At 34.2% G+C, this 24,303-nt stretch overlaps 1 protein-coding gene across 2 annotated transcripts in view; it reads right to left on the bottom strand.

Annotated features, from left to right (window-relative positions):
- The window catches only part of l(2)34Fd (nucleolar protein 10 lethal (2) 34Fd), a 238,401-nt gene that overhangs the window by 70,907 nt on the left and 143,191 nt on the right, over positions 1-24,303 (bottom strand). For both annotated transcript variants that reach the window (XM_090401368.1, XM_090401370.1), the window contains exon 12: positions 17,483-17,535. In XM_090401368.1, coding sequence (XP_090257494.1) covers positions 17,483-17,535 — 53 coding nt within the window. The remainder of the gene's footprint in view (positions 1-17,482; positions 17,536-24,303) is intronic.

The raw sequence follows: 24,303 nt of genomic DNA, 5'->3' as shown, positions 1-24,303 counted from the left end.
TATGGTGTAAATTGACTTCTTTTCAAGCAGTGTATATCTGAAGAACTTTATAAACATTGTATAATTACTGAGGAGCCGATTTTAAGTAACCAGTTGTCAAAAATAGATTTACTTGGTTAAGTGGTTTTGAAATGGTCACTCTCTCAGAATAGAACTTGGACATAGCTAAAATTTAAGCTATCTCATATGATTATATATATATCTTCAAATGGTTGAGATACAAGAGGTGATCTGTACCTCAGATTGCCTCTGGTATCAAAAAAAGGTTTTTTTAATCTTCGTGCATTTTTTTACTCATTTTATTTATTAAATTGTGTGCTATGAAATAGAAGACTGAAAAAAAAATGCATAAAGATAAGTGTTTTAGACAAAGAAACAACATTCTTTACTCGCTGCAGGAAAGTATCACCTCATTCAGTGATAATTCACATTACAATAGTTGTAAAACAGTGTAAATCCCATAATGTCTTCATGTTACTGGTGTGTTAGATTATAGTAAAAACAACTAGGGTTAAGAGATGAGGGCATTTTCTACAACTGTATGTATTCTCTAACCAGTTTATTTATTTGCAAAGTAAAAACTTTAGTGTAGAAGAGAAGAAAGCATTACCATCTCTGTGAGCCTGGATAACTTACCAGAAGCCAAAAAGCTGTTATGAAGATGACATCTTCCGACTATGTAGGTTTGCTACATGCATTAATTACCAAGCATATATAACTCCGAGAATATCAAAGATCAGCTCAAATAATTTCATGGAGAAAGTTCCAAATATCTGAATTAGACCAAAATTTAATATGGATGACAAATTTTAGTAAACGTCCTTTATTTCATCAAAATAAATTTTGACGGTTTGAATAGCCTTACTGTGACTCCCAAGATACTAGGCCTCCTCAGAAGAGAACATAGCATATATTAAACCATATAGGATTAATCCTATAATCCTAGTCAATGACAAAAGAACATTTTCTATGCGTTTCAAGCCATTTTAAAGATTATTTGGTCTTTGGTGCAAGCAAACAGTGCTCTCCCCCCCCCCCCCCCCAAGAATAAACTCTGATTTTTAATTTGTCAAGAATGACTGTAGAACACAAAGTGTATATACAAACATAAACAGTATTAGTTATAGGAACATTGCCTCTTATCTATCACGCTGGGGGAATGCACTCAACTTCATCAATGTTGGGAGGAGACAAAATAAATATCTACCAATTTCCAAAGCAAAACCTCCAAAATCAGAGTTAGCACTCAAAATCATAAATACTCAGCTTACTTTCATTTATACTCATCATATTTTGGAGGTATGTTTTAAACAAATAAAAACTACAGAAAACTTATTTTGACTGCATACTTATTTTTTAAACAAAAAGTTTATGCAATGTCTTACATTCATGTATAACAAAAACAATAAATTTGCAGTTTTTGCATTATGTTTCTGATATATCTCACATTTTGATGTTTAGAGGAGAAACTTCCTGGCTTGAGGCTATATAGTGGTTAGTGTATTTTTTTTTAACACTTGTGTGAAATTAGGGATTTTTACTGTTTTATTAGGTTATTTTCTTAAATGAACTAGTTTTTATGGTAATATGATTGATGGTTTCATGTATTTATAATATTTGATCATATTTCCTATTTTGTTGAATATCTGTAATAAATATTTCCTATCATAAAACAGCATCAAAAACCTCACAAGAACAACGACAGTAAAGAGTAATGCTAGGAAAATTAATGAAGATGTTGAGTATGAATTAACTTTCAAAATATCTAAAGAGTGAAGCAAATCATTAGATGGACAATGAGGGAATTGGAAAAAAGTTGAAAGTGATAAGAGAGGCAGTTGATGGACATAATGCTAATTAACAAAAAGTGAGACAAAAAAGCATTGAATCAGGCAAGATATTGTGTAACGATAACTGGTAAGTAAAATCAACTGATGACAGTGTTACTATTTCAAGTTCTCCAAGTACTAAAAATCAAAACTTTAATGAATGTAATTGAAGAGCAGAAAAAAGTAAAAGAGATGGTAGTTCTAGCAAGAACAAATTATTTGTCTATTGATAAAGTATGAGAAAGGATATGAAAGGACTACAGGAAGAGGTGAGAGTCAAGAGTAAAAAAGTGAAAACAGTTAGTATACTAACTATTTATGTATTTACTATACAGGGTGTTCGGGATAAATTTGACAGTTTCGTAAGGAAAAAGAAAATCTTCTTTGTATCTATTAAATTTAATGAATTGACAAAAAAACATTACAGGCAGAGTTAATTACAATACTATCAACAAGATTTACTCAAAATAACCACCATTAGCATCGATCACAGCTTCAATTCTGCTTCAGAACCTCGAACAAGCTGATGCTACAGTCTCCCTGGGAAGGGCCGCAAAAACTGTTTTAATTTTATCCATTAACTGGGCTTTTGTATTACTGGAAGTGCGATTGGTGTCTTTTTCAACTGCGCCCCATACAAAATAATCCATGGGGTTAGGGTCTGGGGAGTTTGGAGGCCAAACATTTGGACTGGTGAAGTCGTAGAAATTTTCAGACTTTTCCCAGAGGTGTGGCAAGGGGCCGAATCCTGCTGCCATACATACGGCCTACCATTGGCTACCCTTGTTATCCAGGGCTTGACTACAGTTAGCAACTCCACGAACAAAGCCCGAATTCCAATGCCAGGGTTCTTCAACACCTGTTCCTGCAGATTTGCGAGGAATTCTGCTGTACGAACGCAATCAGATCGTCTGCTAGGGATCTTTCTTCTTGCTACATCCTCGTAGTCACCATTGCAAGTCTCTAGTTCATGCCTGATTGTTTTTACTGTATTCAGGGAGCATTGGGCAGCAGTCGTAATATCCTTATTTTGATGGCAGGCACGAATCATCATGATACAAGTTATTCTCTTCCATGATTCAGGTGGGTTCCAGCTATCCATCCTTTCTGACATCTTGTATATGAATGAAGAAGGGTCCAAACTTTTAAATGAAGAGAAGTGTGTGTTAATACATGTAACTTACGGAAAAATATAATTAATTATAAATATGTCAAATTTATCCCGAACACCCTGTATACCTAGATATGATAAAACGGAATTAAGAAGAAGGGCTATGATAGCAGACAATTCAATGCATAAGCTGTGAAGAAATGACTGTTGACTTTTTGAATGTGTGATGGTGGTAGAAAGGATTTATATAAGAGGGAAGCCAAAGAAAAATATTTCAGAAAGATTTTAATAGCTAAGTAAATTTAGTTTATTATTATCCCTAGACAGTTTTCTCCTATAAACATCAACATGAGCAATAATCAGTCTACACATCAACCCTATATTAGTTATTGATGCATGTAACGTAATGTAATGAGGTAAAGAAAAATTACAACAGAAATTATAGGTACACTAAGAAAAGAGAACCATTTCTAGACAAACTGATTTTAGCAATAAGGACTGAATCAGAAGAATTAAGAAAAAAAAAAAAAAGAAGTAAAACTAGTTGGGAAGAATACTGTGAATGCGTAAGTGCAGCTGGAATTTGTAGACATGATAGTGATACAAATGTCAGTGAGCACGGTTATGAATCTGCTGAACAGATGGATTATGCTTTAGGTTTGAGCATTTTAAGTGTGTGTGGGGAGGAAAAAGAGAAAGTAGCCAAACTGAGCTAAGCAGACTATAGATTTAAGTATTAGAAAAAGTGAGGAGGTAACTTGATATGTCTATACACAAATGCCAAGGAGCATTAGAAATAAAGTGGTTAAGTTTGTTGCTCTGGTGAATATACTGTGGCCTAAAATTGTAGACATTAGTGACACCAGCTCTCAGAGTTGGATGATGCAAAACTAGAATTGAGTGCAAATGATATGTATTTTTAGGAATGACAGAAGAGCAAAGAGAGGAGAGGGAGTACTACTAATGATATTAGATGACTTGAGTCCAGTTAGGATAGAAATACATGAAAGCAATAATAGTAATAATGTCCCATGTAGCACTAAGTTTGAGGCTATATGGTATGAAATGAAGGCTAGCATTGTGAAATATAGAGTGGGATGCTACAAACCTTGAAGAAACAAGGTCTGTTGAATTCAATTGCTTGGGATGAAGTAATGCCCCACCCCAACCCCCGATGAGTACAAAATAATTAATTATTATAGGTGACTTAAATTATCTGAATATTGATTGAGTAGCTGAGAAAACTCATGATACGAACAGAGAGAATTTATTGAGCATTGTGTGACAACTTTCTCAAGAAGTATGTGAAAGAATCAACTTGAGGATGAAGAGTATAAGATTTGATCATAGCATCAGAAAGTGTTTCAGTTAAAGATTTGCCACTAGTTGGTGATTATGCTATACTGACCTGTGAAGCGGCCAACTATATAGATGTTCCAATCAGGCAGGTTATATGCTGAACTACAAATCTGGAAATTATGATAATCACAGGGAGAATACTATCTCTGGTTCCATGGTATCAGTTGTTGAATGGGAAGGGTATCAGCAGTGCATAGAAAGATTTGTACATGCTTCAAATGATGTGGCATATGAAAATATCCCTAGATTTCAAAGAACAAATAGAATGGGAATGAAATGGATGTGCAATCTCATTAAACAATCCACATCATCTGCTTACAGAGCTCTGTAAGCAGATGATGTGGAAGGAATCTGTAAGCAGATGGTGTGGAAAGATGATGTGAGAATAAGAGTGAGAAGAGTTATGAAAAGTTAAAAGTATTGTACAGAAAGCTAAACTGGAGTATAAAAGGAAATTGACTGCACAGACTAAAGACAACCCAACAGAATTTTATTGTTATGCTGTCAGTAAAAGAAAGAATGAATGCAGAAGAATAACGTTACTGACTGCAGATGGTACTCTAGTATCAGAACCAGATGAGGCAGTTCAAATAATGAGTGCTCACTTCACCAAGATCTATCAACATAGTAACGTAGTATTCAGTGCTACCACTACATTGGATGAAGAGATGGGGGGGGGGGGGGAGCATGAGAAGGAGATTCCAGAGCTATTGCATACCTTTCATAAGAATTTGGCGATTGGGATAGATGAAATATCAGCATGTCTGATAAAGGAATGTTCAACCAAACTGGCTAGGTCCTTGACATGTTTGTATAATTTTTCCTTAAATCAGGAAAGAATATATCATAATCCCATTACACAAGAGTGGTGCAAAGACTAATATGTCTAATTATCAACTAATCAGTATCTCTGGATTAATTATAAAAGATTTTAGAGAAGTTGGTAAGACTTCACATACAGAAATGGGTGGACAAACAAGATATACTTTGCAAGGAATGGCATAGCTTTACTAAAGGGAGGTGATGTCTGAGAAATTTGCTCATATTTTATAATAATGCTACAGAGGGGTTGGATAAAGGGAATGAATAGACTATGATGCTTTGTAAAGGTATTTGATAGGATACCACATAAAAGGCTGTTGCATAAACTAGAGAATGTGGAATTGGAATATAAACTATTAGCTTGGACAAGTGGGTGGCTGACAAACAAGTATCAGAAATGGGTATATGGGGAATGCGAATCTACCAGATTTAAGGTGACCAGTGGTGTGCCACAGGGATCAGTCCTTGGAGATCTTGAAGTTATTTACTGATGATATAAAGATAGGCAGGGCAATTAGAGATGCTACTGATATACAGTATTTACAGTGATTTGAATAAGCTGGAAGTGTGAGCAAATGATAATGGTTGTCAATTCAATGTTAGTAAATATAAAATTATGTACCTTGGCATGATGCAATATCCAACAGCATATTTTATTGGTGGAATTATACTTGGAATAAGTGATGAGGATAAGAGATCTTGGAGTTACTATCATTACACCCTCTGTGGAGTTGGCAGACTCACTGTGGAAGGTTCATTCGATCGACAACATATTTATCACACTGAATCTTAAAATTCTTTATACTCCCTACATTAACAACACATTCCCATTAGTGTGTTCCATTAACTCACAATTCTCCATGTAAAAAATCTACTCCTTGCACCCTTCTTCACCACACTCTTACATAACTTCCAGTGATAGCCCCTGGTTCTTCCCCTCTCACTTTCTATTCACCTCTGGATTAATCAATAAAATCTCCTCACTAACTTAAATGTCTCTATTATATCACTTCTTTCTGACCTTCCAAAGAGAGGTTTGAGAGAATCCAGATTCTTTCAACCTCTCTGCAGCCAACGTTCTGGAGTCCTGATATTGTCTTAGTAACTCATCTCTGGACCCTCTCCAATGTTTCCACATCACAATGAAAACCAGGTGACCAAATATAAGCACAAGAGTCCAAGTGTGATCTGACCAGTCCTTTATACAGTGGCAAAATTATCTCCTTATTTCTACATGTCACTGTACTTTTTTCTTATTATAGTGGCAGTATGATTTCAACTTATCAAAACAGAAAACTTTTAATAATGAGAAAATATGAAGTGGAATTTATTTGTAGCCCACAGTGCTGTTATAGGTGCCAGCAGTGAAAAAGCTGATGATACAAAGAAATATGTTGTTTCTTGCTGTTTACTGCATAGCAGAGTAGTAAATCAATCGCAATCCAATAGAAATGTTTGGTTCAGGACATGATAATTCATCGCTAACACCACAAGAATTACAAAAATCAAAACAGAGAGAGCGAGAGAGCAGACAATATACAAATAAGGCTTGTCAATTATGCATTAATTGAGAGTAATATTTTCAGAATGGTCCAAGATACAAGATATAGGAATTAGAAACAGGAAGTCATCAAGTTTTGAGCAGGATAAAATGAGTATGACATTGAAAACAAAAAACTTGTATGAATGTTTAAAAACAATGAAGTCCAGCTTTTAGAATTTTTTTTTTTTAAACAGTTCACATATAGATGATCATCATCATCAAATTCCTGCCATGTACCCTCAAGGGGTGTACAGGATATGATAGTACTAGATGAAAAAAATTACATCATTATTAATTTCCTATCTACAATTTTCCTCCAAATCAGTGTTACTAGTCAAGACTCCAACATTATCAGATCTTATATTTCTATTGTCTAAGGCACTTTGTACCTTATCAATCCACCCATATCTTGGTCTTCCTCTGGGTCATTTTGCTGCCAACCTGGCAGAGAACACTTGTTTTGCTAATCTTTCCTCGCCCAATCTGTTTAAGTGACCATACCACCTGAGATTAGCTCTGCTAACGCATTCCTGGATGCTGACAATGTCAAGTTCTTTCCTAATATCCTCGTTTTTAATATGATATTGCCATTGATGCCATCTGTTCACGCCTATAATCTTTCTCAGGACTCTAATATCTGTGGTCTCTAGTCTTTGGTCAAGTGTTTTACTTCTGACCCAGCTCTCAGATCCATAAGTTAAAACTGGTTTGAACACTGTCTTGTATACAGCTAATTTAGTGTTCCGACTAATTTCTCTCTTATTCCATATGAATTTATTCAATTGACTTCATACCATACCAGCTTTGTTGATTCTGTTGTCTATTTCTATATTTAATTTACCATCTTCAGTAAAAATCGTGCCTAAATAGCTGAAATATTTTACTTGTTCCACAGGTTATCCATTCACAACACATTTGACATTTTCAATGATTCTGCCTATTTTCATTGTCTTTGTCTTTTTATTGCTGACCTTCATACCATATCTATTACAACAGCTATTCAATTTAGTCGGAGAATCTTACAGACTTGTAGCGGATTTATTTAGAAGTATAACATCATCTGCATAAAGCAAAGAGCTGACATTAACATCTCCAATTTTGATATCATGTTTAATACCACTTTCCTTCATAATGTGATCCATATAGATAATGAATAACAGAGGGGATAATGTACATCCTTGTCTCACACCAGATTTAACATTAAACCATCTTCCTGTACTTCCTTCAATTCTAACTGCCGACTTGCAACTCAAATACAGACTAAGAACTGCTTTATATAATGCCCCATTGACACCATATAACTGTAGCGTATTGAATAGCTTCTCTCTTGGCGCCTTGACAAATGCCTTTTCCAGATCTACAAAACTTAAATACAGATCTTTGTTATATTCCCATGCTTTCTCGACTATTTGTCGTAAAGTGAAGATCTGATCCTGACAGCCTCTATTTGGCCTGAATCCAGCTTGTTCTTCACCAAGCTTTTCTTCCACAATTCTTCTCAACCGTTTCTCAAGTATACTTGCATAGATCTTGCCAGGAACACTCAGTAGGGAAATACCTCTGTAATTCTCACGTGCAGTTTTATTTCCCTTTTTATAAATGGGTACTATGAGAGCTCTACTCCAATCATCGGGAATTCGTCCCTCTGTCCAGGGGTGCTTAAGGGTCAAAGCTGTATAACTGAGAGGAGACCTCCACATAGCCTTTAAAGGAATGCGGAGAACCGACCAGGGCTTCTGACCTAATGTCCAATCCTCACCTTCTCGTGGTGCACCCTGTTGGGTATCTACGTTGATACTGAACGAACGAGGATGGGCTGGCAATTTGGGATTTAGCCGACCAAATTGTATTCTTATTGGTTAAACCAAAATAAAAAATGATGGTACAACATGACAAAATTTCATGCCGGCTGGGGCGTCGCCCGGTTAAACAAGGCCCCCGTTGTTTTCGCCAGGGAACCAGGGCGAACAGCGAAAAGTCAGCTACTGGAACAAATCTGAAAACAAACCCCAACTCAACATCACCAGAGTTAAAGATCGGTACTATCAACGTAAGAAGCCTGAATGGCAAAGAAATGGAGCTAGCTGAGGAATTAAATAAGTACCAGATCGACATAATAGGGGTGACTGAAACAAAAAAGACCAAAACTGGTGAGATCTTTCTGAGCAATAAATACAAAATGTTATATTCAGGCAATAACAATCAAGGAAAAGAAGGAGTAGCCATAGTATTCAACACAAAATACGAGGCTAATCTTCTTGAATGGCAGTCAGTCTCAAGTAGAGTAATGTGGGCAAATATGAGAATGGGGAACTGGACAATGAGACTTATTTGTACCTATGGTCCCACAGAAGGTTCTACTAAGGTAGAAGTGGAGGAATTTTTTGAGGCTTTAGAAAAAGCAACTGACACAATGAAAAAGGAAAAGTTGGTCCTTGTTGGGGATCTAAATAGTAGAGTAGGAAATGATTGTGAGACATACAAAAATATTTTGGGAAAATTTGGAGAAAAGAGCAAAGCTAATAATAATGGCAAATATCTGTTGGATTTCTGCTCAGGACATGGACTGGTTATTACTAACACCATGTTCCAACATAAAAATGTGCACAAATTCACATGGAGAGAAGAGGCTAGGAATAAGAAAAGTCTCATTGACTATGTTATTGTTGATAGTGATGTTTTCTCCCTGGTGCAGGACACCAGAGTGTACAGAGGATTTGAAATTGGAAGTGATCACTATTTAGTCTTGAGCAGGATAAAATTGAATTTCATATTGAAAAGAATAACATGTAAGAAAGTTTTAAAGCGAATAAAAGTTGAGCAGCTCTCAGATGTAAACTGTAGACTAAAATACAGAAATATTATTGAAAAGAAAATGAAAGAGTTTGAGAACAGGAATCAAACCTTGGAGATTCAGTGGCAAACTCTGAAGGAAACATTGATCGATTCTGCCAGAGAGGAATGTGGTGAGGTTGTGTGCAAAGATAAAAAAATCAGAACTCCCTGGTGGACACAGGAAGTTAAAGAGGCAGTGAAGGAAAAGAAGAAAGCATATCAAAAGTTCCTGGCAAATAAGTCAGCTTTTACTCTTACAGAATACAGAGACAAATGTAAGAAAGCTAAACAGTGTGTAAAACTAGCTAAACAAAAGTCATGGGAGGACTTTGGCAAGAATATAGAAAATAAATATCAAGAAGGTGGCAAAATATTCTGGAGGTTGTTGAAGAAGCTTAGGAATGGAGGAAAGAGTGCTGTAAAAGGAATTAGAGATGATAAAGGTGAAATGAAAACAGGAGAAAAAGATATCCTTGAAGTATGGAGTAATTACTTTGAAAAACTGCTAAATGAAACAAGCAGTGATGACAGCACAGTGATAAAAAACACTGACCAGGCATGCAGTCAGGAATACATATCCATACTTGAAGTAGAAAAAGCCATCAAAGGCTTGAAATGTGGAAAGGCAACAGGAGTAGATGATATTCGACCAGAAATGCTGAAGTATGGTGGTATAAGAGTCTTACAGTGGCTGCACTGCATAGTTCAGAAAGCCTGGACAGAGGGACGACTTCCCGATGATTGGAGTAGAGCTCTCATAGTACCCACATATAAAAAGGGAAATAAAACTGAATGTGAGAATTACAGAGGTATTTCCCTACTGAGTGTTCCTGGCAAGATCTATGCAAGTATACTTGAGAAACGGTTGAGAAGAATTGTGGAAGAAAAGCTTGGTGAAGAACAAGCTGGATTCAGGCCAAATAGAGGCTGTCAGGATCAGATCTTCACTTTACGACAAATAGTCGAGAAAGCATGGGAATATAACAAAGATCTGTATTTAAGTTTTGTCGATTTGGAAAAGGCATATGACAAGGTGCCAAGAGAGAAGCTATTCAATACGCTGAAGTTATATGGTGTCAATGGGGCATTATATCAAGCAATACTTAGTCTTTATTTGAGTTGTGAGTCAGCAGTTAGAATTGAAGGAAGTACAGGAAGATGGTTTAATGTTAAATCTGGTGTGAGACAAGGATGTACATTATCCCCTCTGTTATTCATTATCTATATGGATCACATTATGAAGGAATGTGGTATTAAACCTAATATCAAAATTGGAGATGTTAATGTCAGCTCTTTGCTTTATGCGGATGATGTTATACTTCTAAATAAATCCGCTACAAGTCTGCAAGATTCTCTGACTAAATTGAATAGCTGTTGTAATAGATATGGTATGAAGGTCAGCAATAAAAAGACAAAGACAATGAAAATAGGCAGAATCATTGAAAATGTCAACTGTGTTGTGAATGGAGAACCTGTGGAACAAGTAAAACATTTCAGCTACTTAGGCACAATTTTTACTGAAGATGGTAAACTAAATATAGAAATAGACAACAGAATCAGCAAAGCTGGTATAGTGGGAAGTCAACTGAATAAATTCATATGGAATAAGAAAGAAATTAGTCGGAACACTAAATTAGCTGTATACAAGACTGTGTTCAATCCAATTTTAACTTATGGATGTGAGAGCTGGGTCAGAAGTAAAACACTTGACCAAAGACTAGAGACCGCAGATATGAGAGTCCTGAGAAAGATTAGAGGCGTGAACAGATGGCATCAATGGCAATATCATATTAAAAATGAGGATATTGGGAAAGAACTTGACATTGTCAGCATCCAGGAATGCGTTAGCAGAGCTAATCTCAGATGGTATGGTCACTTAAATAGAATGGGAGAGGAAAGATTAGCAAAACAAGTGTTCTCTGCCAGGTTGGCAGGAAAACGACCCAGAGGAAGACCAATATATAGGTGGATTGATACGGTACAAAGTGCCTTAGACGATAAAAAAATAAGATCTGATAATGTTGGAGTCTTGACAAGTAACAGACTGATTTGGAGGAAAATTGTAGATAGGAAGTTAGTAATGATGTAATTTTTCATGTAGTACTGTCATATCCTGTACACCCCTTGAGGGTACATGGCAGGAATTTGATGATGATGATGATGTCCAGGCTTTCTGAATTATGCAGTGCAACCATTGTAAGACTCTTATACCACCATACTTCAGCATTTCTGGTGGAATATCATCTACTCCTGTTGCCTTTCCACATTTCAAGCCTTTGATGGCTTTTTGTACTTCAAGTATGGATATGTATTCCTGACTGCATGCCTGGGCAGTGTTTTTTACCACTGTGCTGTCATCACTGCTTGTTTCATTTAGCAGTTTTTCAAAGTAATTACTCCATACTTCAAGGATATCTTTTCCTCCCGTTTTCATGTCACCTCTATCATCTCTAACTCCTTTTACAGCACTCTTTCATCCATTCCTATGCTTCTTCAACAACCTCCAAAATATTTTGCCACCTTCTTGATATTTATTTTCTATATTCTTGCCAAAGTCTTCCCATGACTTTTATTTAGCTAGTTTTACAGAGTGTTTAGCATTCTTGCATTTGTCTGTATTCTCTAAGAGCACAAGCTGACTTATTTGACAGGAACTTTTGATATGCTTTCTTCTTTTCCTTCACTGCCTTTAAACTTCCTGTGTCCACCAGGGAGTTCTGATTTTTTTATCCTTACAGACAACCTCACCACATGCCTCTCTGGCAGAATCAATCAATGTTTTCTTCAGAGTTTGCCACTGAATCTCCAAGGTTTGATTCCTGTTCTCAAACTCTTTCATTTTCTTTTCAATAATATTTCTGTATTTTAGTCTACAGTTCACATCTGAGAGCTGCTCAACTTTTATTCGCTTTAAAACTTTCTTACATTTTATTCTTTTCAATATGAAATTCAATTTTATCCTGCTCAAGACTAAATAGTGATCACTTCCAATTTCAATTCCTCTGTACACTCTGGTGTCCTGCACCAGGGAGAAAACATCACTATCAACAATAACATAGTCAATGAGACTTTTCTTATTCCTAGCATCTTCTCTCCATGTGAATTTGTGCACATTTTTATGTTGGAACATGGTGTTAATAATAACCAGTCCATGTCCTGAGCAGAAATCCAACAGATATTTGCCATTATTATTAGCTTTGCTCTTTTCTCCAAATTTTCCCAAAATATTTTTGTATGTCTCACAATCATTTCCTACTCTGCTATTTAGATCCCCAACACGGACCAACTTTTCCTTTTTCATTGTGTCAGTTGCTTTTTCTAAAGCCTCAAAAAATTCCTCCACTTCTACCTTAGTAGAACCTTCTGTGGGACCATAGGCACAAATAAGTCTCATTGTCCAGTTCCCCATTCTCATATTTGCTCACATTACTCTACTTGAGACTGACTGCCATTCAAGAAGATTAGCCTCGTATTTTGTGTTGAATACTCTGGCTACTCCTTCTTTTCCTTGATTGTCATTGCCTGAATATAACATTTTGTATTTATTGCTCAGAAAGATCTCACCAGTTTTGGTCTTTTTTGTTTTAGTCACCCCTATTATGTCAATCTGGTACTTATCTAATTCTTCAGCTAGCTCCATTTCTTTGCCATTCAGGCTTCTTACGTTGATAGTACCGATCTTTAACTCTGGTGATGTTGAGTTGGGGTTTGTTTTCAGATTTTCACATATAGATATAGTTTGTTTTCACATATAGATATGAACTGTAAACTCAAATATGATATTACTAGAGAAAAAAATGGGTATGTTGATTTCTTTCCGAGTAGCATATTTTGACACAGGATATATGCAGAAAAGAAAGATGAATATTTTGATGGAAACTAGCTGTGAACAGTTTGATTGTTCTCTGAACAATACTGGTATGTTTCTTGAATAATGGGAAGGCTCAGATGAGATCGATCTGATCGCTTAAGAGGAGGAAAGAGATTTTAAAGTGGAATGGGAATGAATATTCCATACTTTTAAAAACTATTTTAATGATGATTTCACTACAATTCTTAGGGCTGAAAGACTGAAAACAATAATCCAAGGAAATGAGGCACAGAAATCAAAAAGTGCAACCATGTTGCATTTTCATAATGACAGATAACTTGCGAATGAGAATGGCTGTATGGGTGTTGCAACAAAGCAGTAAAAACCAGTACCCAATTTTGTTATATGAATTGCCTAGAGCAGTGCTTCCCAAACTTCTGGATGTCAGGGCCCCCTTTGGAAAAATTAAAATATTTCAAGCCCCCCCCCCCCTTCAGAAAAAAAACTGTAATATAGTCATATATTATTATAATATTTATTGTATTTATATTCAATACAAAACATATGCACCGAATATTGCAAAAATCAAATGCAAATATTACATTTTTAACATCCTACATACACATTTGACATGGCACATTATCTCATATTTTTATATAGATAGATATATTGTTATTGTACATTTGCAGTACAAGCACATGAAATGTAAAACGATTAGTAATAAAGAAAGAATTAAAAACATAAAAGAAGTTTAATAACAAATTAATGTGATGAATGTGTTTCAATACTGCTACACAAAAAATTCAGTATTGGGTGAAATATTTGAAACTGCAATTCTTAGATTTCTGATTTGAGAATATGCATATATTTACTAACATTCATTAAACACTGAAATACGGAGGAAGCAAAATTTGTGAATCCACATCAATGTGTGATTTTTTTGCCATTAAAATATAAAAAATAACAAAAAAGAAATAATAAAAATTAAATACATTTCTTTTAAAGATAAAAAAAATCTACCTAGTCTTAAAACATTTTCAATTTCTTTTCATTATTTCACAGCGCCCCCCCTCAACAAAACCTACGGCTCCCAAGGGGGCCACGGCCCACAGTTTTGGAAGCGCTGGCCTAGTGATGAACAGCATTCAGAATATACTTAAAGGAATTGCTAATGGGGAAGAGATCAAGTGTTTGAAGAGTGGTTAAGATGATTTGGTATGCATTTGAGCAATTTATGTGAGATCGATGGCAATTCCTCAGCATCCTGACTGGCTTTATCAGTGTATTTGGAAAAGGAAATCCAGTTGAAACTGTGAACCATAAAAGCTCCAAAGAGGGAAAGTTGGACTAGAGAAACATTTATTTTTTTATATTGATCCTATACATCGAAGGTCAAAGGACCCATAAGAACATCAAGTGCCATGTGTGAGGTGCAGATGAAGACAGAGATAGAAGTTTATTAATGTTTTTTTTTTTTTTCTTGAAAGAGTTGCAGGTTGCATTTGTTTGGGAATACTTCGTGAAGAAGGATGTTCCAGAGGCGGATAGAATAAAAGAGGAAGAGAAGAAGCAGGTTTAGTGTGTTTGCAAATACACATTAAAGGGATGCTGGGCAGCTACTGCTCTTATTAACAGGTCATAGATGATCCCTATCTTACACATTCACTTCAACCTCTATCTTACAGATGCAATTTTAGCAGTGTCTATTCCATAGGTACTTTAACAGTCATTGCTTTGCTGAACTATGGAGGAATGATAGAAACTATCATTCCTCCATTTTCTGTTGCTAAGTCGAATTGCTCTCATGTGGACAGTGTTAAGGATTTTTAGGGAAGTTTTCTTAATTAAAGAAAGGATATTAAAAGTTACATAACTGTTGGGGACATTATGACAGGATTACATAATTATACAATGTTGGCCTAGTTGTTGGTCGAGTAGATAGCATATTCACTCTCCAACCATCAGACTGCAGGTTCAAATATCACTGCACTATTAGGAGAAAATCAACATTTAAAAGAAGGGAAATTTTTAAAAAAAAAGTACATAATGGTTGGCAGCATTAGGAGAATAAGACAACAAATGAATCTGATAAAATGAGACAAAGAAATGTTTAGCCAAAGATCAAACAGAGGAAATTCTGATTTGATAAAATCACTTGGAAATTTGTGAATATTGCTTTCCATGAAGTGTGGTCAGACTTAATCATTCCTAGAGCTTTCTGGAGATTAAGAAATGAAAAATACAGTTTCCTTTACAAAACAATAATTAGAATATCATTCCAGCATATAGTTTAAAACTGTAACATGCATAACAATATTTATATACATATTCCCTGTTTCCAAATGATAAAATTGGTTCTGGGTGAAATCGCATCAAGATGTTTAAACAAATTTTCATCTTTGAAAATTTCTTTAAACATCTTTGTTTTTTAAATTCTTTATTTTTTGAAAATTTGTTCAATATGCCAGTATAACGTAAAATCAGTATATAAAACTTTCTAAGAAGTATAAAAGGTAAAATTAATATAACAGTTCTAACTTTAAAACATTATTACATATAATTATAAAGATTAACTTTTAAAGAAATTTAAATATATAAAGTATATTTGATGAAGGGGATAAAAGCTGCCTGAGAGCAATAAGGCATAGCAAAACTGATAAAAAAAGTTATAGAGAAATGATGACAGTCTGATGAAATATGATGGATGATTAAAACAGAATCACAGGACCCCTTGCCCCACCCACAGGCATGTCATCAACCCTCATTAGGAAGGAGTGTATAAAACTGAACATGAATAACTTCCTCTGTGTGGTCCCTGAGTAGACCAAATTTCCAGAGTTTAATTTCAGGCTTGATCTGGTACAGTTTGTTATTAATCTCTTTTCCATTATGTTTGCCACTGGGATATTCAGTTTTCTCTTATGTGCTTGTAGTCAGATTGCCAGTATAAAGGGCATGCAGGGATAAATTTAACAAAGCTGCAGTATCTGCAGCCTTTTTTCCCTTGAATCCAATGCAGCGTGGGATCAGCCATAAGCAAACGTCTAAATGAAGCCTCCTGATCTGACCAAACATGCTGGATACAAAAGAGCACCAAATATGGGTTGCACACACTAGACTTCATACCAATAACAAACTTACTGAATCCTTGTAAATGATATACCTTGGTAGTAGTATTTCAATTTTATGTAGTTTGGTGTAAGCTTTATGGCATGCCAATATGCAATTGCGATCCAATTACATATTCTGGTGTCTGGAAAGAGAGTAGCAAACCAGAGTATTCCATTTTGTGTGTTTTAAAGATTAAAAGAAATACTATGCAAAAAAAAAAAAAAAAAAAAAAAAAAAAAAAAAAAAAAAAAAAAAAAATAAAAACTTTTGTTTCAATTTAAAATTATGATTAATAAATATTAATATTTCAATATTAATTTTTATGGCTATTTTGCCTATTTTTGTTTAGGAATACTCCTTTTATGATGTCATTGTCTTTTTTACTCAATTTTTAGGGCATTACTGATATTTTAAAGATATAGATATATGAAGAAATCTAAGGAAGGAATAATTTTGGACATACCTTTGTAGGATGTCCCTGGTGGTCTTCTTATTGAGCAGCATTTGGCATATGATGATATTACTGAAGTATGACTGAAAAAGGGGAGGGGAATAGAAATGTGGAGATAGAGAGATGTGGGAGAATTGCAGGTAAGACACAAGGTATGCAAAATTTAAACCTGGGTTTTAAGGGTGGGCTGTGAATTCTTCAGGAAGGTGAAAGGAGAAGGATAGAATATGATGAACTAAGATTAAGGGTGGTAGTAACAGGGTGTGAACTGTTACTCCTGTGTGTCATCTTTGGAGCTCATGGGAAAAGTGGAGACTATGTCATGTCAGCTTGGTGCTTTTGTCTTGGGTGTATCTGCGTTGTTTTCTATTGGTCAGAGTTGTGACCTAATTTTTATATTTTGGAGCTTCCACCTCTCGGAGATTATATATGGACAGTGAACGTTTATTGAGTTTTTGTCACATTTTATAGCTATTGTTTCCAATATTCTAAGCATTGTTTAAGTTTTTAAACATAAAACTCATAAAGGTTCTGATGGTTGGAAGACATCATTCAACAATAATCTTCTACAGAATAAGTATTAATAGAACAATTTAGCATTAAAACTTACCGGAATATAATAGCTTAATATTTTCTTATCTTCATTTGCAAGGAAAAGCATTCCTATAATTAAAATAATTAAACTGATTTTAATCTGAATACTAGTTGCACCAGTTGTATAGTAGTTAAATAATACAGTGCTAAATAAATTAGAACCATTTATTTCATATAGCTAATACAAATGATGTGCATACTGTTATCAGACGCACCAACACAAAGAATTATGATATACATAGATTATACAATCAAGAAATTATATTCTTGTTTAATCTTTTATCCAAGTGTCAGCATATAAAGTTTGTATGTGAAGTATCTTCATGAGTGGGCAACTTGTATATAGAAGCTAATGACTCTTCTTCTTCACACATTAGATGTAGCATCTGTTGCGATCAATACTTCATCTTCTTTAACAATATCTCTTTTAATCTTTGGTTTCCAACTATAGACTTGTTTTATTATTCTATCTTCACTTCTTCTTTCCACGTGACGTGTTCAATCCATTTTATTCTTCGGATTGCTACCCAATTGTTTACTGCTTGTATTTCACACTGTTTTCTTATATCTGTATTTTTTATTTTATCTAATCTAGTTCTATTTACTATTTTTCTTAATATATTCATTTCACTTGTGTTTAACATTTGTCTTGTTTCTGCATTACATGTCATAATAGGCCTGATTACTGCTTTATAAATTCTGGTTTTGTCTCTACTCTAAGATGTTTATTTTTTCACATTGTTTCATTCAAGCATCCTGATAATCTTGCAGCTTTTGCAACTTGTTCTCTGACTTTTAGATGTGGCCTTCCTTCCCAGTTCAGTTGTATACCTAAATAGTTGTAATTCGTTATTTGTTCAATAATGGTACCTTCCAATTCTAATTTGCATCTTTGTGGTTCTTGTGATATTGTCATACATTTTGTTTTAGTTTTTGATATCTTCATATTATACAATTTTGCTGCTTTATTAAATGTATGTAGTAATATTTGTAGCTGAGTTTCATTTTCTGCAAGTAATATTACATCATCTGCATAACATATAGTTCTTATTAGTCTATTGTTTATTTTCACTCTTGCATTTTGTATTTTATTATCTTTTTGTATTATTTCATCTATTATTATATTGAATACTGTTGGCTGTCTAATACCATTACTAATTTGTATCTCTTTACTAATTCTTTGTGTTTTTATTATATGGCTATTATTATCATATATTTCTTTAATTATTTGTATTATGTTTTCTGCTACTTTTCTTCTCTGCAATATTTCTATTACATCTTGAATTAATATTCTGTCATATACTTTTTCCAGATCTATAAAGCATATAAATAGTTACAATAGAATACAATAATCTTATTGTATTCTATTGTTTTCTTTATCAATTGTCTGATTATGAATATTGCATCTGTACATGATCTATCTTCTCTGAAACCTTGCTGTTCATCTAATAGATTAATTTCTTCTCATCTCATTTTCCTTTTACCCTCTTTTACCTTGCGGTGTCGAGAGTTTGTTAATCATCGAACCTCAAAGTGTTCACAGGATAAGGTGATCAGCCCTATGCCCTGGTGTATCCCGTGCCCTGCAGTGTTGAGTTCTCAAGGCCGGTTTGCCTACTTTGCAGGATGAAAAACTCCAGGATAACTGGGGAAAAAACCCTACTATCCACGCCCAAGACTGGCTAACTTGGCTGAGGAAGATCCTTCAGTTCCTCGCGTCACCGATGGGAATAGAACCTAGGACACTCCTTCCCCAGGGCATATGGTTGCGAAGCGCACAGACACTAAGCTAACTATTAATTTCCTTTGTTATTTTATTATTTAAGATTCTTGTTAGTACTTTTAATGAGGTATTTAATAAATTTATCTCTCTATAATTTTCTGGTATCTTTTCATCATCTTTTTTAAATACTGGTATTGTTATACTTTTCTTCCATTCTACCGGTATCTTTTTGTATTTATTATTTGGTTGTATAATATATTTAAACTCTGAATTATAATTTCTTTACCATTTTTTAATAATTCATTATTGATATTATCTAGACCTGGTGATTTTCTATTTTTCAATTTTTTAATTGCATTTTCAATTTTCGTTTCTGTTGTATTTATTTCTTCTTCTTGATTTATTTGTTTATCTAGTTCTACTTTTGTTTCAACTGTTTGGTTATAAAGGTTTTTAAAATAATTTTCTAATTCCTCTATTTCTACTTTTAATTTTGGGATATATTCTGCTTCTTCCTTCTTTTGTGTATTAATAAATCTCGACATTTGTTTCTATATACCATAGAAATCATGTTCAAGTTCTTTTGTATATGATTCCCAAAATGATTTTTGCTTTCTATTTTCTTTTGATTAACTTTATTTCTTATTTCTTTATATTTGTTCCAATTATCTGTTGTTTTCATTTGAGGATATTTATCTTTCTTTTTTTTGTTAATATTTTTATTTCTTCATTAAACCATGGAGCTCATCTTCTTGATTTTGTTATTCTTTTTTTTATCCCTAATACTTCTGTTGCTATTTCAGTTAAATTTGTTTTAAAAATCTTCCAGTTATCTTCTACATGTTTGCTGCTTAATGGATTATCTTGAAACTTTTGTTTTAATCTATTGTAGTATAATGTTTTTATACTTTCTTCTTTTAATAATTCCACTTTAAATTTTATTTGGCACTGTGTTGGTTTTCTTTAGATTTTATTTTCACCCATTTCTTGTAAAGTCTTAGTTTACATATTAACAGATTATGATCACTTCCAATTTCTGCTGATGCTAACACTCTAACATCTTCTATTTCTGATGGGTGTATTACTTTTTTACATATAATATGATCTATTATTGATTTCCTGTCCTCTTGTGTTTCCAAAAGTTATTTTATGCTAATAAAATGTATTCATTATTTTTTAACTTATTTGCTCAGAATTGTATCAATGTTTCTCGATTATTGTTTATTGTTTCTTCATTAAATCTTTGCTTGATTCCATTTATTGGTATATTTCCTATCTTGCATTTAAGTCTCCCATTAATATTAATTTTTCATTTGATTTTATTTCTTGAATTATTTGTTGTAAGTCCTCATAAAAAGCTTCTGTTTTCTTCTTTTCTTCCTTCTTCTGCTGTATATACATTATATTTATTTTACCTCTATCTGTTTTTATCCTAACTGTTAATATTCTTTCATTTATATATTTATATTCTTCTATATTTTCTTTTAACTCTTTATGTATTACTATTCCTACTCCGGCTTCAGCTCTATTTGTTTTTTTTACTTCACTGTATATAAATATATAGTCTTGTATGTTCATTGTTCCATTTCTTTTTTTTTTGTTTCTGTTATGTTGCATATTTTAATGTTTCTTTTGGCTATTTCTTGTATAAGTTCTTCCTCTTTTCCATTAATTGATCTTATATTCCTTGTTGCTAGTTTAATTATTCTGCATCATTTTCTTTTCTGTTTCCAATCAATATCCACTTTTTCCACTTGATTCATCTTTGCCTTGGTTTCTCAAGCAATACTACTTTACGTCCAATGATGGGTTGCTGGCCCAATCACCAGACGCTTCCCACGTTAGCCGGGAATACTGATGTAGCCTTCATGCGTGGGGTGGCCCTGCTGGAAGATCAAGCTTCCAACATACTTCATCCACATCTCCCATTCACCTCTCCATAATGATTAGGTGTGGGTAAGATTTAGAGAGCTAATGACTCAACATCATATTATAACCAAGTGAAAAAAACTTACTACTATTATATACAGGGTGTTCGGGATAAATTTGACAGTTTCGTAAGGAAAAAGAAAATCTTCTTTGTATCTATTAAATTTAATGAATTGACAAAAAAACATTACAGGCAGAGTTAATTACAATACTATCAACAAGATTTACTCAAAATAACCACCATTAGCATCGATCACAGCTTCAATTCTGCTTCGGAACTTCGAACAAGCTGATGCTACAGTCTCCCTGGGAAGGGCCGCAAAAACTGTTTTAATTTTATCCATTAACTGGGCTTTTGTATTACTGGAAGTGCGATTGGTGTCTTTTTCAACTGCGCCCCATACAAAATAATCCATGGGGTTAAGGTCTGGGGAGTTTGGAGGCCAAACATTTGGACTGGTGAAGTCGTAGAAATTTTCAGACAACCATTTTTGACTTTTCCCAGAGGTGTGGCAAGGGGCCGAATCCTGCTGCCATACATACGGCCTACCATTGGCTACCCTTGTTATCCAGGGCTTGACTACAGTTAGCAACTCCACGAACAAAGCCCGAATTCCAATGCCAGGGTTCTTCAACACCTGTTCCTGCAGATTTGCGAGGAATTCTGATGTACGAACGCAATCAGATCGTCTGCTAGGGATCTTTCTTCTTGCTACATCCTCGTAGTCACCATTGCAAGTCTCTAGTTCATGCCTGATTGTTTTTACTGTATTCAGGGAGCATTGGGCAGCAGTCGTAATATCCTTATTTTGATGGCGGGCACGAATCATCATGATACAAGTTATTCTCTTCCATGATTCAGGTGGGTTTCAGCTATCCATCCTTTCTGACATCTTGTATATGAATGAAGAAGGGTCCAAACTTTTAAATGAAGAGAAGTGTGTGTTAATACATGTAACTTACGGAAAAATATAATTAATTATAAATATGTCAAATTTATCCCGAACACCCTGTATATAGTCAGTTCTTGATTTACAACATATGCAACTCATGATAGCCATTCCATTAACATGTTCATCAAATACCACCTCACTCCTGCAACCCATGAACCAGGTTGTTCTTGCTGCCTTCAATGCTGTTTAAGAAATACTTTTGTTGCTGCAGATGGTGAGAAAACCCTCAGACTTTTGGATATCATGCAGATACAGCATAGAATAAGGTGAATGAGATATAAAATAAGAGAGAAATTAGACAAAACACTAAGCTAGCAGTATATATACAAGGCAGTGTTCAAACTAATTTTAACTTATGGATCAGAGATTAGAAATAAAACAGCTGATCAAAGACTACAGACAACAGATATGATAATTCTGAGAAAAATTAAAGGAACAAATAGATGGCATCAATAGCAGAATCCTATGAAAAATAAAGATATTACGAAGGAACCTGAGATTATTATTATTTAAATATGTGAGAAGAGCTAATTTAAAATATAGTCACTAACAGAATGGGAAAGAAAAAAATTAGCAAAACAAATGTTTGATGCAAGATAAAAAAATAAAAATAAAATAATAATAAAAATGAAGACTGAAATATAAGATCTGATAATACTGGGGTGACAAATAACAGATTAATTTGGAGGAAAATAGTTGAGAGGAAGTTATAATAATATGAACATAAATTTCTGGTTAAATTCATGATATGTACGATCAGAAATTGAAAGGCAAATGCTGAACACTGTCCTCATACCTGAACTACAAAAGCCTTCAAACAAAAGTAGTATTCATCACTGTAACAGAATGAAATATAGCATGGCATATACTTTTAGTATGCAAGCTGTTATATGTCTCATGGCATGTTACAGAATATCCAATGTATATTCAATTTGAGAGATCAGGTAAATTCACTAGCCATCCCAGATTGATGATGGTGTTTGCCAAGTGTTCCTCAAACTAATTCTTTACAGTATAGGCTGGGTACCATGATGCATCATCATACTGGAAGACTGTCTGAGAACAGGTACAATATTTAAACATACATATGGTCTGCTATACAATAATGATAGTTCCTATAGGTCACACAAGTCAATACTCAATAACAGTCCTAATTCTAACCAGAAAACAGCAAATACCATGGTAGCTCTTCTACAGAATGGACAATAGGCACCATGCACAATGGATTCATCAGCTCATTTTGCATGCAAAATATGCAGCAGGAACGGAACACTGACTATCGAATCAGAACACCTCCACCCCCAACTCTACAGAAGTTACTTTGATGATCATGATCCTTTGGTAAGGAAAGAAAGTCTTGCGGGTATTCATCTCTGTAAACTTGAATATGTGTGTGGGGAATCATCATCTGTATTAATGTTCCTACACTTTCATGCTGTATTGTGATGTTGTAAACTGTAGCAACATTAATTTTCAGTTAGTCCATTTGAGGTACTGAACAATTTTCTCATCACGTTTAAACATCCACTTTCCATACTCCTTTACAGCTTCATTAGTAGAAGATGGTTTCACCTGTTTTTGGCAGCATTCTGCATACACTTTAACTTCTGTTGACTAAGTAATGAACAAAGAAGGCAATATTCGCATGAAGGAACCTGATTATGTTTCACAATATATATATATATATATATATATATATATATATATATACCTTTTTCTATAGCTGCAAAATTAATACTGTGTTTTATTGCAATCATATACTGCACTACACTAAACAACAGTATGATGCTATGCATACCATTATACTGTAGTAGACTCAGTATGCTCTACTACGTAAGCATCATAACTTGATGCTGTGTTTATGTGTGTGTGTGTATCAAATAACCTATGTGACTGATCAACAAGAAACAAATTGCATGTGTTTAGTGTCAATAAGCAATGCATGCATACATAGTATCCAAAGCTATGTAAGAAAATTAGCACAGATTTTGGCAAAATACCCTAGAAAAGACAATGGGAAGCACTCAAATGCATTTTTGCATAACAAGTTGTTGAATGAGCAGTTAAGATTTCTCTGCATAACAAGATAGCATTTGCCAAGTTGATGCCTACAAGGTGCATAGTAGAAGTTTGATATTATGAGAGTTGACTATAACACAGCCAACATTTATAATAATGCACATTGTTTAATGAACTCACTATAACAAACTACTGAGAAGTCCTGACTAAGGT

This window comes from Typopeltis vanoorti, chromosome 12 (genome assembly GCF_054136105.1).
Source record: "Typopeltis vanoorti isolate ZY-2024b chromosome 12, IOZ_Tvanoo_1.0, whole genome shotgun sequence".
Taxonomy (NCBI): domain Eukaryota; kingdom Metazoa; phylum Arthropoda; class Arachnida; order Uropygi; family Thelyphonidae; genus Typopeltis; species Typopeltis vanoorti.
The sequence above is the reverse complement of the archived record's forward strand: the minus strand, read 5'-3'. Positions and strand labels throughout refer to the sequence as shown.